At 42.0% G+C, this 19,893-nt stretch overlaps 1 protein-coding gene across 13 annotated transcripts in view; it reads right to left on the bottom strand.

The window, feature by feature from the left end:
• esrrga (estrogen-related receptor gamma a) overlaps positions 1-19,893 on the bottom strand; it is a 216,675-nt gene that overhangs the window by 9,331 nt on the left and 187,451 nt on the right. For 11 of the 13 annotated variants that reach the window (XM_037542221.1, XM_037542216.1, XM_037542220.1 and 8 more), the window contains one exon: positions 18,161-18,343. In XM_037542221.1, coding sequence (XP_037398118.1) covers positions 18,161-18,343 — 183 coding nt within the window. The remainder of the gene's footprint in view (positions 1-18,160; positions 18,344-19,893) is intronic. The other 2 variants (XM_017720331.2, XM_017720332.2) reach the window with 1 other exon arrangement.

Raw genomic sequence — 19,893 nt, 5'->3', positions numbered from 1 at the left:
TACTGCCGATGATGGAAGAGGTTTCTCTATTGACATTTACGTCGGGCACAAACTTTTTAGTTGCGTCCGGGGTCCCTTTATTTCTTTCTTTCTGTCTGTCTTTTTTCATCACTCATTCAATTTCACAAAAGAGCCACATGGTAACAGTGACCGCGCCTCACCTTTGGAGGTGTGGGCTGCGTGGGAAAGATCACTAAGAGCTGAATTAAATGCTGCCACCATCATCATCAGCAGTAAACGTGTGCAGGAATAATGTAATGAAACTGCATTAGTTCATATTTACTCGTAACGGGTTAGTTCATCGTAAACATTATGCATGTGCCAATCGTAAATTTCTATGATTCTGATTCAGATTTCTTTACAGTCAGATTTTTTAAATCACATAATACACGAGCAGATTGTATAAAAATTATATAACAATATAATATGAAAATTATGATATACATCATATATATGATAATTATATATACTTACATATACATTATTTGCTTTTTTGGAACATTTTGAGCAAACATCTGTGCCATTACTGACACCTCGGCCAATCCCGAGCCGACGAAAGACATATTAACAAAACTTTTGATCCCATTTCCATTACTTATTTTTTACCCATCTTCTACATATTATTTAATTAGATATTAGAAAAAATTTAATTAGACATGTCATTTCATTTTTAATATCTAAAAATGTGCAAATATGCTCCTCCTTTTGAACCTCACCTGAGATTTCTATTTTACTTGGCAGGCACAAAGCAGACAGACTCATCCAGATGACACGAGGGGTATTTATTATCTGATCTAAAGCACTATCTTCAGCAGCCTCCTCTCGATTTAACTCTCTCAGCCTGCAACCCCCCACCCCCCAACACGCTGCAAAGAGGAGACCACTGCCACTGGCATCTTGCCCCTCTGTCCATCCAAAGCTGCACTCTGCGGCAGAGGAGGGAGAAAAGGCTAAGCATTTGGAATGTGTGAAGGGCAGAGCGTTTGAAAGTATCTGATGGCTGAGCTCTTGTTAAATCAGTGGTGGCTTTTCAGAAGGAATAAGCGTTGGACCTGTGTGTGTGCGGGCGTGGTGTGTTGCGGGCTGACAGAAAGAGGCTGCGGTGCAGCCAAGCGAAGTTAACCCCTACCGGGCAGGAGCACTAGGCACCAGGCCTCACAGCACCCACTGCCCGCACGTCTGCCAAATCTCTTCTGACTGCACGTTCACACTGCTGAGAAGGCCTACCGGTGCGCTCGCGCACACACACACACACACACACACACACACACACACACACACACACACACACACACACACTCCTCTTCTTCCTCAGGGCAGCCTTCACCTCAGTCATGCTGCCCATCCCTATACAAACGCAGAGCAAACACACACATACACCTTCTCTCGCTCCCCGCCTGCTTTCTCCTGCTTAGCGGATGAATGAGCATGCACTGATAGGCTCTATCATGCAGCCGTGCTGCCTGTTTATTTGACGTTTTCTGCTCTCGTCCGGCGCTTGAGAAGCTTGCTTGCTTTCACACGTTGTCAAAACGACGGCACCGTGACTAATTCACTTGCACAAAATACTGCCGATGTGATACAGTAATACTACTGGGCCAACCTGCCAAAGTGGGTTAGCAACAGAGCTTGTGAGAAGCCATGGGATGTTGCAGAACAATTCAGAATAACTCAAATGATGCTAGTGCTGGGAGATATCGATTCAGTTTAATACCATAGTCCTTTACAAATATATCATATTATCACAGTATCAAGTGATCAAGTTTGCATTAACAAATCGAATGAACTCCTGCTGAGTACTGCTACTCTACACTAGAAGAAAGTATTACAAACCTGAATTAGCTGGTTTTAACCTGCTCTCGTCTTTTTTATGCCAAAGAATCCTTACAGAGTATTGGAAATGCTAACAAGACAGAAACCACAAAAGGAAACCTACTGTTTATTTGGCAAGATTGTTGTATGACACAAACACCAGTATACTGATATAGATGTTATATTGTCTAGCACATAATGATACAAATACAAGTAATGAAACAATTTTAAAATATTTTTGAAATGATTATGATTCTCAATTCTTTCTTGTTATGTAAAACTGCTGCAGTGCAGTTGTGAATTGTGACTATCAGAAGCAGGGCTTCAGTTTAGGCCACACATCAGAATTTGTTCAAAAACAAGAAATAATAATAATAATAATAATAACAACAACAACAACAACAAGAATCCCAAATGGGATTCTAGTAGTAAGATAGCGCTACCCGAACAGTTTTAAATGAGCTTTTTTGGTTCATTGGGCTTTTCTGGGGACCTAGAAGTCCCCACTGCAGCCGTTATGCGAGATCCAGTTGGAGGAGGCTGGAAAAGTGTAAGTGTTGCTTTGAGACAATGTGGTAGAAGCTGTGTTGTTTTGGTGGCATGTGGTGGAGACTTGAGAAGACATCTTGTCGTAATCTATGAGTCTCTTCTGACTCTGCTCCTCTACTCAGATGTTGTAGCCACCACACGCTGAACACAATAAAGACCATCGCCCACAGGACACACGGCTTCCTGACCCAATTAGAGTGGACCAGTACACGAAGGTCTGAACCAGCTCATCATCTAAGCTCGCGCATTCTGACAGGAGGTTATATTACTATTATATTGCATCGGTAGGGGAGAAAAAACGACATAGGCCTAAAATCAGGTGTCAAAATGTCAGACTTCACAAATCTATTTAACAGTAATAAAAATAAGAAATAGGAAGAAGAAGGAAGTTTCTTTCCTTTGCTTTCCTATGCTGGTCAGCACAAAGGCAGCAGATCAACAGTGAAAATGACAGATGTGTGGGGTGATTCCTGCTTTCTAATGAGGGACACCAGACAAGCGATGTGTAATCACTGTACATGCCAAGTATTGAGAGGACGTACAAGGAATTCTACAGTTCAGATCTGATACCATATAAAATCACAGCATCCTGCATGATATGCAGAATAAAGCAAAATTACAGAAGCATACAGAAAGGTCCTTCACAGCACACTTGTGCCATCTGTAGACAAAAAAAATACATAAACATGTCAGAGCCAAAAAACTAAGTATTACTAATAATAATGGACTTCATTGCTTTGGATGACCAATTGTTCTCTATAGTTGTGTTGTTGAGGAAGCTGGATTTTGTGGCACAAGTTTAAATGAAGTACCCTTATTTATTGTCAGCTTTGTTTGGTTTTCTGTATTATTTTTGCTCTACCGTTCCTGGATTTCTGCTTCAGCTTTTTGGTGCATCACTAATTACTAGTGCCGTTAAAATGGCTAAAGAAAAACACAGAATTAAGGAAGTAACACTGGTTTGTAAACTTGAGCAAAAACTGCGCAGTTCAGGCCACAAGGGAAACTGATAAGCAAGCAAGAAAAGAGTTTTCTTTTCCATGTGTTAAGCGGATTAACAGAGAATAAAAGCATACTCATCAGTCATACCATATATTTGTGTGTGTGTGTGTGTGTGTGTGTTTGTGTATTTTCTGAGCCACAGAGAGAGACTGGGCCTCTCCTCACGTCAGTTAAACTGGCACGCTGTTAGCATATCCACATGCAATACGTCCTCAATTCCGTCAGTCTCACAGCAAATATTGAACTACCGAACACACGCGCAAAACAAAAACCAACATGAAAAGGCAAACAAATGTGCGAGTGTGTGTGTGTAAACAGCCTCTCAGGTCTTTAGTTTGAATGGAGGAGGGGGACGGAGGGGAAGAGCCATACAAACATGCGCACACACAAAGCAAAACCTCTCTGCTTTCATCACGGCAGCCTTTCATCTCTACAAAACAACACCAGAGTGAGAGAGAGAGGTAGAGAGAGAGATGGAGCAAGAGAGAGAGGGAGCGAGAGAGAGAGGGAGCAAGAGAGAGAGAGGTACAGAGACAGCGAAAGAGAGAGGTAGAGAGAGAGAGGGGGGGGAGTGAGAGAGAGGTAGAGAGATAGAGAGGCAGAGAGAGAGAGAGGTAGAGAGAGAGAGGGGGGAGTGAGAGAGAGGTAGAGAGATAGAGAGGTAGAGAGAGAAAGAGAGAGAGGGGGAGGAGTGAGAGAGAGGTAGAGAGATAGAGAGGCAGAGAGAGAGAGAGGTAGAGAGAGAGAGAGGTAGAGAGAGAGGTAGAGAGGTAGAGAGAGAGAGAGAGAAAGAGAGAGAGAGAGAGAGAGAGAGAGAGAGATTTCTAAGGGAAAATACCATAACACTGCCACAGCCATCTCCATCCATTTAGCACTCTGTCAATACTAAACAGCTGTTTTCCCCTTTACTGGTCTAATGAGTTAGTCTGAACTGACTGAGAAAAGTGGGAAGGTGTTTTGAGTTGAGGTGCTGAAACTTTAAGCATCATGCAAAAGATGCTGGTTTATTTACATTAAACACTATGTGTCATACTGTGCTATAATGTGGTGAGAGTAAACAATATACACATCCCACTGCTGGTGCACACCACACTCACTCTGCTCTCACTGATTCTGGACAAACCTTATGCACATGAGCTGAGCTCTGGTCAATTACACTGTCATGTGGTGCGGAAATCTCCACGCTGAGATTCAACTCTCATACACACATTGAGTGATATAGCGATCCGGTTAAAAAAAGAATAAAGTATTCAAAACTTGATAGTAGATTATGTTTTCCGCATTAAGTTGAATTTTTAAGTGTATAAACAACATTAAGCTGCTTTGGGGCTCAGAAGTTTCCTACTTCCGGACAAGCCCGCAAAGCTGCAAGGGATGCGGTTCAGCTTGCTGTGCTGAAAATGCAGCATTATTTAAACAGTGCCTGCTACTGCAGATTTAGAAAATAATACGTAAAATAAAATGAAAAAAAAAAAAAAAAAAAAATATATATATATATATATATATATATATATATATATATATATATATATATATATATATATATATACACAAACAAGCACATATAGATCTTTACTAAGCTCAGATAGGCTCACCTTTTTTTTTGGCAATTGCTGTAAAAGAATCCTGAAATCTGAAGATGCAGCCCCTTCAGCATCCCCACTTCCCGCCCTCTCTAACTGACTGCTTTTCCCCTGGGTCTTTCTTTTTTTTCTGAAACAATAAGAGTCTGTTTCTTCTGTCACATGCGGTTTGTTGCAGTTAGGTTGGGCAAATATCACTGCACTGACAATTCATAAGTGATGAGGTCAAAGTTGACATCAAACCGTGCTGTTCTCTTACAAAACATCAAGAAGAAAGAAAAAAGAAATACAACAGCAATTTTATTCAAACTGCTGTGTCTTCATAAATTTGGCTGAAGTGTTGACTCCAATTTATGTTGGATATCTTGTTGCCAATACATTTTCTCTCTCCCTTGCAGGATTTGGCCCTGCCCTGGGGAAGGGGGATGCAGCCTAGTCGGCTAATCACAAAGTGTGCACGAGGCCGCTTGATTCTAATGCACCTAATTAGCAATCGGCAGCCTCTTAATTGCATACATTAGGGCCGATTGGTGGTGGAGATTAATTCTAAATATACCCAGGCAGCTGGTTAAGATGCCACGGATTACTGTACGGACTGTACTTTTCCACTTAATTAGATATGAAAACGAAGCTGCCACGAGCCGGTGCTACACTGTGGCAGGGCAGCGAGAGGCGAGGCTCCCCGGACTATAATAAAGTGACCGCATGAGAGACACTCTCACAGATGGAGTGACATTAACAACTGTGCCGGGAAGCCATTTCAAACAATGAAATATCAATATTTACATTTTAATTACCCCGCTCTCCCGATCCTGCTCAATCTCCATCTCTCTCTCGAGCGGCTTTTGTGGCTGTGGCTACTTGGTGAGGGGGTTTAGAGGAAATTGGTAAGTCAAGGAAAGGTTTGGGGGTGTCAGACAAAATACAAGCTGTCATATTTTAAATGGGTTTTGGAGAGAGGTAATCAAATTGAAGAAGTTTATAGTACCAGATCTAATGCAGTTATGATTATTAGTAATAATAAACACTAATAATGAAGGACAGATTAATGAGACTATTAATAAACAGTGCAGGGACAAACTTCAGTGGGTGATAATTACGGATGCAACGATATGATCGGTGATATTTTTCAGGTACATATATGCTGATGCTGATACATAAACATTTATACAATGTAACAAAATTAAATCTCCCTTGTTAACATCAATAGATAAATACTTTTCAATAATTTTTTTTTCTATTGGGTTACAAAAGCAGCAAAATTAATCAAATGCAGCACCTATAAATGCTCATCTCATCTCATCCAAAGCAAAAATACATCACCAATATCGGTTTATCAGTCACGTCTAAATATCTGTCTGACAGCAAAAAAAACTATTATCATCTGATATGATTCCAGCATCGTTCTGCCTTCTTAGTGTTAACACTGTAAATAAACACATCAGCCAGATTACAGCCAGTGGCACTGCACTGTCACATATCACCTTTTAACAATACAAATCCTTAAATTAATTTATTCACTTTTTATGGACAAGCAGATACCCTGTTAGTGCTTTTAACAGGTTACTCTTTTGTAAATTTTGGAACATTCAGTTTACAAATATCACATTTTAGTGAAGAAAACCATTTTCATGCTTGTTGCCTCAGTGATACACCAGCGCTCCCTATCTGCTAATGTTTTGATCTGGCTGAAAAGCAGCACTCCTGATTCTGTCCTTTTCTCAGTCCTTGGGGGAATAACTTTTCCTTCACTCCTGCTTCCTTCTGCTGTTTCCTGTGCTGGTGTTTGTAAGAATGACAAGGACTTTGGGGAAGTCCTCTTAGGACGTATTACGATACTGTACAAGGAGCTCTGGAGCCTCCTCACCACCAAGCTATCGATATGTGTCACCCCTACCTGCGGGACTTCCTCTTTTCTGGGCCAAGGAGAGCACAGTGGCCATCGTAGGATGAGCTGTGCTCAGCCACTGCAGCGATTCAGTGATATATTAAAGATATGTCACAGATATATTGATTGCTAATGCATCAGGCTCCATTGTGAGCTTCCTTCTTCATTAGATCACAACAAACCACAGCAACTTGTCCTGTCCTGGAGCTCTGTGCAAAGCTGACCTGACCTAGGGCCAGTGCTTTAGTTTCTTTATCCAAATCTGAATGTTATTCATTATTAGCGACAAGGCAAAACTGGTCTTAGAACAGCTTCAAAGGGCCACAAACTCATGCCAGCAGGAGAAGCCGCAGAAAACACCACTGATTCACTCGTTTTCCTGGTATCAAACCTCAAACTGGTGCAGTGGAAAAATGAATAGTCATCAGTGAATTCTCTTCGATTCTGACAATTAGACTCTCTTAAGTCAAAAAAAGCCACATTCCTCTCAGAAGCAGGACAGAAAGACTCCTGAGACTATTAATCAACAGTGCATGAAGAAAGAAACCTATTAATTAAGATGGAATTTTTGCAGTCAACTTCAGTGGGTAATAATTAGGGATCCAACAATATGAGAACGGTGATTTTTTTCATGGACATATATGCTCATGCCGATACATAAAATGTAGAAAGATTCAATCTCCCTCGTTAGCATCGATAGAGAAATGCTTTTCAATACATATTCAGCTACTCGGTTACAAAAGCAGCAAAATTAATAAAATGCAAAAAAAAAAGCCTAATTGTCAGAATTGAAGAGAATTTAGTTATGACCATTCATTTTTCCACAACACATTCCTTCCAGAAACAGCAGAATAACTTGCATAACTGGAACAGGCCTGGCACAGCATTCCTCTGTCACGCTTATCATTTCTTACAAAAACGGAAAAAATGCAATCTTTCCAACAGACGCCTCTCAATCTTTATTTTAGGGATTACCTACCTCTCAGACCTGATCAGACAGAAGCATGGGAATGCCTGCATCTACATGCACACACAAACAACAAACAGTCATCAATGAGCAGTGGGCCTTTTAATAGCATGCCATCATAGAATCTGCGCTTAAAACATGCTCTTAATGCTTTCAAGACGAGACCCTACCCCCCATTCCGCGGCAATGAGCACCTTTTAATTTCTGCAAAAGGCACGGCTGAAAATCTTAATTAATTGTTTCATACTGCTTCGGGGTCATTATGCAATGCAATAAAGGCCGTGTAATTATGAAATTTTACAGCCATTACCGAGGCTGATAGCTCGTATTTCATCATCAGGCGGGCCCGATGGCTTTCCAGGCGCACGATCACGCGTGATGGACTACGTGGAGATCCATCAGGGCCCAAACAATAAGCCGGCCGGGCCTGCTGTAATAGCTACCCACAGATGAAGCGACAGATAAAGATAAACTATAAATCCGACAGCATGGATGCTAACGCAGGACTGCAAAAAGGTGGGGGCCACAGGAGCACATGTGTTTGCTTGTGGGAGAGAATGAGTTGGAGATACACATGAATTGCATTATGCAATTAAAAAAAAGAGACAAAAATCTGGATATATGTGCCTATGCAAACATGGCTGCATGAGTGGGTACAGCAGGGAACAATAGGATAGCTGCATCCAAACACACGCATGCACATGTACACAAGAAAAAAACTGAAATACAGCGAAGGAACCTACATCATGACATATTGCTACTTCAGGAGAGACAGAATAATAAAATAAAGAAATGCATGAAAGCATACATCATGATACACACAGGAGCCTATTTGAGCTGCAAAAGATGCAATGGGAAAAGAATAGGGGAAGAATATGCTGATGCAAGTTTGCTCAACAGAACGGATTCTTAGCCTCAGAACTACAGAGGGCTTACTGTAGTGAGCGCTCTTTCTCTACCAGAGGGATTCCAACAAAAGAAGCAGAGAGAGAGAGAGAGAGAGAGAGAGAGAGAGAGAGAGAGAGAGAGAGAGAGAGAGACTCAATAAATGAAAAGAGGAAGACAGAATATTTTGTAGGGTTGCATATATTTGAATTTGAATTTAAATTCAAATGTGAAAAATGATGGGAAAAAGAGGGCCACTTAGATATAGGCTATTTGATTCCCTGAGTGTGTGTGTGTGTGTGTGTGTGTGCGAAAGTAACGGAGACAGAAAGAAAAGCCAGAGAAAGAAATATGCATACTATGCACATATAAAAACAAAACAAAAACAAAATAAACAAAAAAGGCTGTACTCACTGAATCTATCTACCTATATACAGTTACTTCTCTCTATATATTTTTCCACATTAAATTTCTTAATTAAATTTACAGGCAAACCATTAAGTACACGTCACTCGTTTTGAGGAGATATTTTTGAGAAGATTTGGAAAAAAAAAAAAAAAAAACAAGAGAAGGAAGAGCCACAGCAAAATAAGAGCAAAATTCTGAGTGATCGTAATGTGGACAAAGGAGAAACGTGGCCTTACTGCAAGCAGTTGTGCTTTGTCCAAAGTGCTCGGTGCCAGGGAATAAATAAGTCCAATCATTTTATTCATAAGTAACACAGTGGGTCCTATTCACACATGGCCCTGTCGCCAGAGCCCAACCGCATCGATAATAATTTACATCCCGATTAAGCGCATCCTTCCTCCAAGTCACCATGTCAGGAGAGGCCTGTTTAACCCACAGTCTTTACGCGCTCACACACACACACACACACACACACACACCCCAACATCCACAACGCAGACACACACACACACACAAAGTCATAATTCCTCAGAGCCAGCCAACAGCTCGAATCCAATCCCATTTTCTTGCCTGCTTATTGTCTGATGGAGAGGATACCCCCTCTGAATTGTTATTTTGGGGTGGGGTTTGGGGGTGTCGGTGAGGTGGGGGGGTGGGGCCATTTCAGGCCCTGTTGGTGAACTTTGCATGAACCACCAGAAAAAATAATGTCATGTGATGACAAGCCTTTTCTACCTTCAGTAAATTTGCTGTAGGAGATGGAGCCCCGGAGGAGGCGAGGGAGAGCCGAGGACGAGTTGAAATGGAGTTTGGTTTTGCGTAATTACGTCCATCTATCTTTATATTCCAGCAGCATATCGCAAATTGAAAATACTAAAAAATTGACTGCTGGTCTGGATAGTTAATGATTGGCGGCAATGCGGCCGTGATTTATTGGTTACTTACCGATGTGACACATTTGCATCTTATTAGATGGAGATTACTAGGAGGCCCCCTCAGATTGCGGGATGATGCGGCCTCCTTTTTTCACAAACTGTCTGATGGATTGATTTGATTTGCAAATGTAATCAAACTAATAAGAGGGAAAATACGAGCGATAATGCCTTGTTTTTTCAACTAGCAATCACAAAGGGCCGCCCCCTCTGCCGGTTGTGACGCAGGGCCACTACGTACGCAGGCAGAAGGTGTGGGGAAATGTGCTTCCTGTCAAAGCAAGACTCAGGCTGAAGGGAGCCGGTTAAGGCAGCACACGAGTGGACTTTACAAAACAAATGTGTCCTTTATGAAGAGGGACATGCAAGGGGACGTGCACACACACACACACACACACACACACACACTGCCCCAAGAGCTGTGATGTGAAAACAAACACAGGTGCTTGCCTGGCGGACGGTAAACACAATATGAGCATGACTTCTGTCAGTCCCATTTTCTACACATGCAGATGGGCTGTGTGTTTGTGTTTACAGTCTACAGATTCATCATTCCTCGGTTTTGTTTTCTGCGGGCAAAAGAGGGCCTAAAAGTATCAATCCCACTGAAAAACATGCTACATTCTGCAAGATCCAGTCATTCTCCTCTTTAGAATGAATTGCTAAGCTATGCGTAAGAAAAAAAAAAAAATCTAACTGCAATTGTCCAATCAGTACCTGTGAGAGGGATTCAAGCTCAGTGCAGAGAGATGCTGTTCTAGATTTAGTGCTATAGAGGGCATTGTTTCCAACTTCAAAGTTAGAAGGAGTCTGAATGAACCTCATGACAGCCACAAAAAAAATTGCTGGCATACACATATAATAAGGAATATTTTCAGTAATACTTCACCTTTATTATTCTTTGTGCCATCGTCACACACAGTAACTATCTTCTAAATTTATTAGCACAGCTAATAAATAATCGGAGCTTACACATGAGAGAACGGACTGAAGAACATAAAACAATCAAGAAGTGACTGTAGTGGTCTTGATATCACAACTGTGTAGTCTGCACTAAACCATGAACATGTGAAATATGACTCAGAACCAAAGCTCATTTACTAATGAAGCTTATGAGTTAACATGAGCACTATTTCATTATATAGTCTTTAATGACTGCCAGGAATTTAACCAGATCAGTAACGTCTTATAAACTTTAATCAACCCAAACTGATCTACAGCATAAAGTTTTTAATCCGAACCTGAACTGAGCCTGACAAAAGTATGTAATAATGTATTCGACCCAAGCCACAGTGTCAAGGTGTTACCCTCACGTATTTCTGTCTCAAACGGAGCCTATTATCGCCCATATGTCATATTTCTAATGGTAAAGCCAGTTAAATTACTGTGTAGCAACAATAATAGCCGTCGTAGTAAAGTAACAAATAAAACAAACACAATAAAGTAAATAAAGTAACTTATGAAACATAAAGTTAATAATTTAGTTTAAATTCTTCTCCGATAAATATATTTGTCTAGCAATGCTTTCAAACAATTTTTCCCTTTTGCATACACAAAACATGTTACGTATAACATATAACAAAAAAAAAGATATTTTTGGCCAAACATCTTAAACATCATTTTAGCTTCACTTAAATGTACTTTTCTCAACTGATTTGCAGTGTTATTCCTTAGGCGTCCGTTTTTCCATGTGCCTGGATCTCATGGACCTTGGTGCTAAATTCTGTCTATAACACAAGTTGGTTCTCCCAGAATACCAGAAGAAACATGAAGGTAACAGAAGTAGGAAGAATAACATAATGAAGAAAACTAAAGTGAGGAAAATATGTAAAATTCTCTCCACTGGATGTGTGTGTGTGTGTGTGTGTGTGTGTGTGTGTGTGTGTGTGAAGCAGTCTGTCTCAATCTCCACATAATTAATCTTCTCTCATCATTTGCAGTAAGCAAGTTAAGTAAAACTAAAAGTAAAGCTAAACTCAATTTTTAACATGTTATCAGTCACCAAGTCACTCCCAAATTAGCTTGCACACAGAAACAAACCAGAAATCAACAATATTTAAGAGGGATTTTGAATGCTCCATAAATAATATCAGCTGCAGCCACGAGCGAGTTAACGGCCTGATGCAAACATTCACAAAAAGACGTGTTTTGCCTGACCACATGAAAAATAGTTACCGCTGGTAAAAGCTCTATTCTCGTGCGGACGGGAGTCAAAATGCAGAGCCAAAACTATGTTTTCAAAATATCCAGATTCATGTGGATGGGGTCATCAACCCTCTCTTCCAAGGAGTGTACAGACAGAAGTGCATGAGGAACCTCCTAATTTCACTAACGATTTACTGTCCGACTCCAGGATAGCAATCACAGATTGATGACATGACCCGACAGTGATGATGAACAGCACGCAGTTAAAGTGAAGTTACATCAGCACTACCTTTAGCCATTTACTGTAACACACACATACTTTGCTGTATTTGCTTTGTTTCTCCAGCCATTTTCTCCGAGTGTCAGACTTAATTTAGTGTGTCTCACTTTGCTGAATGTATGGGGAGCGAAGCCCCAGCTAAAAGTGAAAATTTGATTTGCTAAAAGGAGCTTAGGGCATCTATTAATCAATATTTGCAGAGTGTCAGGCTGGGGGCGGTGACAGACAAGCCCTCATTTGGAGATTGGTTGGAGAGGGGGTGGGGTGGGAGTACAGGGGCTAGTATTTCTCGTATAGAGGAAGTATTAAAGGGGTTGGGGGTCCTCCAGCAAGTACATCACTGGTGATACAGTACCGGGGCACTATATAATAATGTTTGAATCTGATGAACTCCTCCTCCACCAAGTTTGCTAGGTTCACTGATCTAATGATATACAATATCACTATTTAATAATGTTACCATAATGAGTTTTAAAGTTAGTTAGAATGTACATCAGTAATAATCATCCTTTCAATCTTTACTACCCAGCTCCCAAAAAAACCTAGGTAATGAAAATATTTTAGCACTTTTGTGTTTGACATGTTCCCCTTATCACATTTTGTTTGTCAACAGCTTGTAATTTCACATACGTCCAACAGCGTGAAGCCCGAATGGATAGGACTTATTCTGGTGAAGCAGATGCATTTTGCCCTTATGCATCTTCATAGTGAAGATTAGGGGGTTGGGATGAGGACTTACAGCCAAGGCAAACCTGAGATTTCTACAAATCCCTCGCCTTCGCTGCTCTACCTCCATGATTAAGACATTCTTCTGAGGCCTCCAGTGCCTGAGAGCGCTGAGGAATGAAATAAATAAATGAAACAAATAACAAAATAAAAACACGGGCTGCACCAAGATCGGCTCCAGCCTCGGGGCAGGAGACGGTGCTTCGGTCTGCCAGTTTTCTTTAATTCCTTTCGTCTGTATCGAGGCTCAGGGACTAAGCCTATATTCAGGTCAGCCAATAATAATGACACCTCAATCAAGAGCCGAGATGGGGTTGAGTGAGCACCTCCAAGCACCCCCCCAATCATCCTGCTGTAACGAGGTTTCGGTGTGAATATTCTAATCCGACACGCGGCACAACAACGCGGCTGACCAGTGAGCACGTAATCGTCTTTATTACAGCCTCTGAAAGCTAGCTGCAATATTTGACTTGGAGTCTCCTGGCTCTGACTGCCTCGGTTTCTCTCTCTCTCTCCCTCTCATGTGAAGCTATTACAAATGCTGTGGCCCCCAACAATAGAGGAGAAAGAGGGAGAGTAGGCAGCAGAAGGAGATGGAGAGGGAGAGAGAGAGAAAGAAAGAAAGAGAGAGAGGAATGAAGTGGAGTGTGGCAGTACCTCAGTATCTACATAAAAGAGATTAGAGACGACAGGCTTCCATTTTACAGCTCAATCATATTGTGTTAGCACACGCTTATCCGCGTGCTGGGGAAAATTGAAAGGGAAATAAAGGAAGAGAAAGTCCCCGAGATATGGCCAAGAATGGGAGAAGCCTGGGCAATTTCAGACGCCATAAAGGCGCTCTAATAGTGGGCGCCCCGTCATGCTAAAAAGGCGCCTGCTAGTTCGCGCACTGTCCATTCTTGTAACCCGCACGTCAAGTCAAGTGCGACTGGCCCACCATTGTGCGCCCCTCTGCTCCGATAAGGCATGTCACAATTGTATGACAGCACGTTTTCATTTATTTTTTATTTCGTCCCAGCGAGAGGTGGAAAAGGCTCTAATTCTATTTACAGATAAAAAAGGCATTTTCAATGGGTCTTTCCAGCTCTCCTTTTTAAAGCGTACACTGGCCCGCCTCCCTCTATGCAATGACATGCAGCTTAAAATGCTTAAAATAAAATTAGCCAGCAAATGTTTTAATCTGTCAAATGAGATTCCTCTTCCCAATCCGCATTGTGTGGAGTTCCCCCACCATATTCAGTTAAAATCAGATTTCTGAAAACTGACTTCTGGGTCTCCATGTCTGCCAGGCTTAGAGAAAGTGTGGCAGGTTTTCTAGCACAGCTCAACATTTCAAACGTTTTTGTGGCCTACAGATGCATGTAAATGATAAGAGGACGGAGGGAGAAGCGGGTGGAGCATGTGCGAAAGAGCTCGAGCCGTGGCATCTAAAACACAGACTGCTTCATTATCCAGCGAGCTGCCGCCACGGCAGCCCCTGTAATGCTGAGTGATGTTTAAATTAGTTTACAATTTGCCTGCTCCTAGCCTGGGACAGATCTTAGGCGAAGGCGCTCAGAAATGTCAGCCGTGCTCCTAACCGCCGTAACAAATCGTTGCCCGCACGCTGCACACACCTAATGACTTCAAATTAGCTCCCGCGCGAGGGCCTGACAGTTTGTTACGACGGTTAGCAACACAGCCGCTGCATCATGAGCGATAAATTGGTTCGGGGCTCTCTCGGGGAGAATGGAGACCTTCATCAATTTGATTAAAAAAAAAAAAATACTGTACCAGACATCAAGAAACAGGCAGAGAGTTTGAGGGGTGACAAAAATGACAGGCACGCATGTTTAGATGAAGGGGACACAGATAGGACAGGTTAAAAGAGAACTATTCACTGAACTTGTGCCACTTCTGAAAGAAATGAGTTTGTGGTGGTGAGAGAGAAAAAAATATACACGGGAGACAGCAAGAGACAAACTTCTATAGAGGGTCACCAAGCCTTTCTGCCTACTAGATCTGGATATGAGATCGCTTTCCTTTGGCAGTCAAGTTTTCATCTGGCCGTAGGAGCAGTGTGAAGGCAGGCTGCTGGAGATGAGAGTGGCGGGACGACCAGCGCGGGACACAGAGACTCCATTCTCCTCAAACATAGCCCGAATTGCCTGCCGGGCTCTAATCATACAATCATCTCTCTTCTGCTGAGCAATCGCTCCCGGCCCAATGTGGCCACACAGAATAGGAACTATCTCCAGCGCCGAACAGACGTATAGACGCACACACAAACAAACAAACAGAATGCCATTTGACAGAGTCCTCTGTTTACATTGGGAATAGATTTAGGCTTATGAAATCTACGGACCCACATGGAGATACCACAGGTCTCACAGTCCTGCAAACAGAGCATTCTGCCTGGCTGAAAAGTGCTCAAATGTAAAACAGTCAAATGTGAAGAGAAACAGAGAGAGAGAGAGAGGGAGAGTGAGAGAGAGAGCAAGAGAGACAGAGAGAGTGAAAGAGTGTGTGAGAGAGCGAGACGGAGACAGAGAGAGAGAATGAGGGAGAGATGGAGAGAGAGAGTGTGAGAGAAAGAGAGAGACAGAGAGAGAGAATGAGGGAGAGATGGAGAGAGAGAGTGTGAGAGAAAGAGAGAGACAGAGAGAGAGAGATGGAAAGTGAGAGTGAGAGAGACTGACAGAGATGGGGGGGGGGGGAGAGAGAGAGAGATAGGGCGAGAGATGGGGAGAGAGAGAGAGAATGAGAAGCTTCCTCATTCTAGCAGTTTTAGCTATGCTGCTGTGGCTTCTTGCTTTGCTTATGGGTGAAATCACCTCCGGTCCTCAGGGCCAGCCTAGAGCAATCTGGCACTGAGCAGCAGACACTAAGCCCCGGTCTTGCTTCTCGTGCCCGAGACGCCTTTAAGTCCATTATGCGCCCTGCGTGCCACTTTGGGCATGCTCGGTGCCAGCCCTGCCAGTAGCAACACCACACAGGGTAACCAAAAAAACATGCTCAGGAACAAAGGAGGGTCCAGCAGGCTGACACTGAATTTAAAGAGCTAAATATTCTGATAACCAATTTCAAAAATGATTTAATACAGTCAAAAATTGACATTCAGTCAGTTATCGACAGTGAGCAGTCAGATATGATGGCACCATATGACTGGACTTATTTTGCATCAGTTCTCTTCATGATGTTTGTGGCATAACATGTCATATTCTTATGCTGAAGGTCACAACTGGCTGCTCTTTTTTGTTATATATAACCATGATGGTGTTTCTTGTTCAAATGTACAAATTCTTATGCTATACATGTAGACTGGTCAGTTCATCAGTCTGCGTAAAAACAGACTGGATGAGCATGTGAGCATGAAACCAATAGAGCTGTGTAACTAACAATATAATACAAGCCACTAATTAACGGTGCTTTACGATGCTGATACTGATAGCAGCACGTCAATAATGGCCAAGCCTCCTCCACAACCAGCACTTCATCTCTATTCTCTACCAACTTCACTGCCAGCTACTCTCTAATCTGGGCGCTTTCTCCTCTCATTCAGACAACTAGCCACCTCTGGGCAGCGCTCTTGTCAAAAGGCGGGGAGTGGAACGGAGCACTAGCCTACTCTGCACAGCAGCACGGCTCAAGATTAAGCACAAAAAGAAGGCCTTTGTTAAGTAGATTAGTGGAAATTCCTCATTCCGCCTGCTGGAGATGTGCAGTAAAGCAGCAGAGAGAGAGAGACAGAGGGAGAGAGAGAGAAACATGGGGGAGAAAAAGAGAAAGAGAGGGGGGAGAGAGAAAGGGCCACTTCTCTCAATCATGGTCACTGGAGCCATTACTGTTCATGGCTAATGTCGTCCTTTCAATCCTTTCAGCAGGTCTGCCGCTAAGGCGACCGGGCAGGAGAAAATGGCCCGCGTCTGCTCCTTTAGATTTCTAGCCGTTCTGCACGGAGGAATTAGGCTAAAACTAAACAAATTGATCTCATTTCCTCTCCGCTGTCACAGAGAGAGTGAGAGAGAGAAAGGGAAAAGTGCTGACCTCATGAGTGTGTCAGCGGTTGCTGGGGTGATAGTCTGTGATTGACAGGATGTAGCTTAGTTTAAAGTGCTGGACAGGCTTTATTCAGCTTGTGGAAAAGATCCTTTAGCCGAAGGTAGGGACAAATACGGCTAAAGGGTTCGGCAACTCGACTGCAAATATTAAATCTCAATATGCTAAAGATTTGGGACAACATGATCATTAATCAATTCGTCAGATTGGAATAAAAATCCTAAGCAATACTTCGGCCTGAGTGAAAAGCCAGATACAATACAATACATGGTTAAGTCAGACAAGCTAAGACATTTTGCAGAAAGAGCTTAATGTACACTTTACACTTTTTAGACATCCCGTGACAGTAGAGATACATTTCTGGCATTTGGCAGACGCTCTTATCCAGAGCGACTTACAATTTGATCATTTTACACAGGTAGGCAAAGGTGGTGTTAGGAGTCTTGCCCAAGGACTCTTACTGCTGTAGTGTAGGGTGTTTACTCAGGTGGGGGATTGAACCCCAGTCTACAGTGTAGAAGGCAGACGTGTTACCCACTACACTATACCAGCCCCCCAGATGCAGATCTTCTTGGCAAAGATCTCTTTCATTTGTGTAACTGTTTATTTTTTGGAAAGTGTGAAATGTGCTTTTTAAAAAATGATTAAACCTAGTTAATCTGCTCCGTTAGTTGGTCAGGCACTAAAGAGACTGGTTTGTGTGGGGCAGGGCTGTGGTACGGACGTAGTATCTGCCCTAATTATGATTAATTATGCATGAACAGCGTAATAACGGCGTAACAAAATAAATTGACAGCCCTTTGAATCTCGTTTATACCTAAAAATTAAATGCATGCTTTAAAGAAACTATTTTTTTAGATTTCATATTACACAATAGAACAGGTCGCATCTACAGACCATTCTTTTTGCCTTAGTGAGGGAAGGAATGCATTCTGGCGGTACCTGGGATATGCTTAGCCCAGCCGATGTTGACAACTAGCTCGCGGTCAGCCAGGTCACAGAGCGTGGTCAGGGCCTTGATGTCACTGTCCGGTACGGTGGGGTCCGGCATGGCGTAGATCTTCTCAGGCTCAGCCACCAGCAAGTGCGACACAATTTTGTTATCTGCAAGGCAGCCAAAGGGGACTGTATTTGAACACCGAGGAGAAAACACAAAAAAAAGACAGAATAGGATTATACGAGCACGGTCACAAAGAAAAGGAGGCGTTCATCAGCAAATAGTTCAGCAGATCAACAGGAACTATTGACTGTACTGTTCTTCCTCCAGGAGAGACCGACAGAGTTGTTAAAGCGCTGGCAGCTTTTCTTCTCTGAATGAATGCTCAGCCTCATTCGCTTTGACACAAAATTGAACTACAAGCTGCTTTTTACTGCAGGTGCTCATTTTAAAAACTCAGGCAGAGAGTCACTCTGCTCCGAATTCATTTTTTACCTTTTGGAAAAATTGCATTTATTTCAATGCAAAAAAAGAATGTTCTGAATTACACTCTCAATACTGCAGTGCTCGGTGATTAATAAAGGATTTGTTATAGAAGACATTCAGATAAGAAAAATAACATTTCAAATCACATTCACATCTGTGCATGAGGTTGGAAGAAGTAATTAGTGACAGTCTTACTATTAATTTGGTGTTTAATCATCTATAGCAATGCAATATGATAAGCAGACAGAACCCAATCTGTGTGTGTGTGTGTGTGTGTGTGTGTGTGTGTGTGTGTGTGTGTGTGTGTAGACCAAAATGAAAATGTCTCGAATGTGTGTATAAATGTGACATTTGAACTACGGCTGCAACATTTGATAATATTTGATAAATCTGATATTTCAAATATTAAAAAATAGAAAACCCATTTCAATATCCAACACATACACCACTCTTGTGCACAAATGAACTTGCGTTGGGAAACAAATGTTTGTTTAACAAACCAAATACTAACATTTGCTTGTTACTGGTGGTATGCAGTTGTCAGCTCTGCACAGTAGAATGACAGACATCACACAGCTCTTGCAATGTGTGCGACAGTATCAGTTTTAACTTCAGTTACAGTTAAAACGTTTTCTAATGCTATGTACTGCCAGCTATCATGCACGGTATTATATAATATACATATATAAAATAAGATCATAGTTTTTATAAGAGGGGCATTTAGCCTATATTACACTTACAGCATTCAGCAGACACTCTTATTGAGAGTGACTTGCAGTCTAGACATGTTACAAAAGTAAACCAATTAATTGTAAGGAATCTGCGCCCAAGGTCTCCTAGTTCACTCCTAAGCAGGACTGACCTCCTGGCAGTGCAGATTATTCACTAAATATTTGTTAAAACGTGTGTTTAATGGAAATGTCACCCTTCTTGTCTTTAGTTGAACTCTTCATGTTACCTCGACATTTTGAGTTCTCTCAACATCTTTTTGTGATAGTGTGCTCTCAGTTGTATTGAATGAATGGGAGCATGCTCATTAGTCAGCTGTCCAGATCTGTAGGAAAATTACTTAGATTTTACCAGGCGTTATAGTTCTCCAATACCAATCTTAAAAGCCTTCATTACTCCCCTGTTTATTGACCAGCTGTCCAAAAAGTTTTTATTTTCAAGATGATGGTTAAAAAGACGATGTATCCTCTGCTACCTGGCACTGCTAAATTCTGTTCAAATAGCCTCAGCCACTGGTTTAGGG

This window comes from Pygocentrus nattereri, chromosome 10 (genome assembly GCF_015220715.1).
Source record: "Pygocentrus nattereri isolate fPygNat1 chromosome 10, fPygNat1.pri, whole genome shotgun sequence".
NCBI lineage: Eukaryota > Metazoa > Chordata > Actinopteri > Characiformes > Serrasalmidae > Pygocentrus > Pygocentrus nattereri.
Note: the sequence above shows the minus strand (reverse complement) of the source record. Positions and strands in the feature narration are given on the sequence as shown.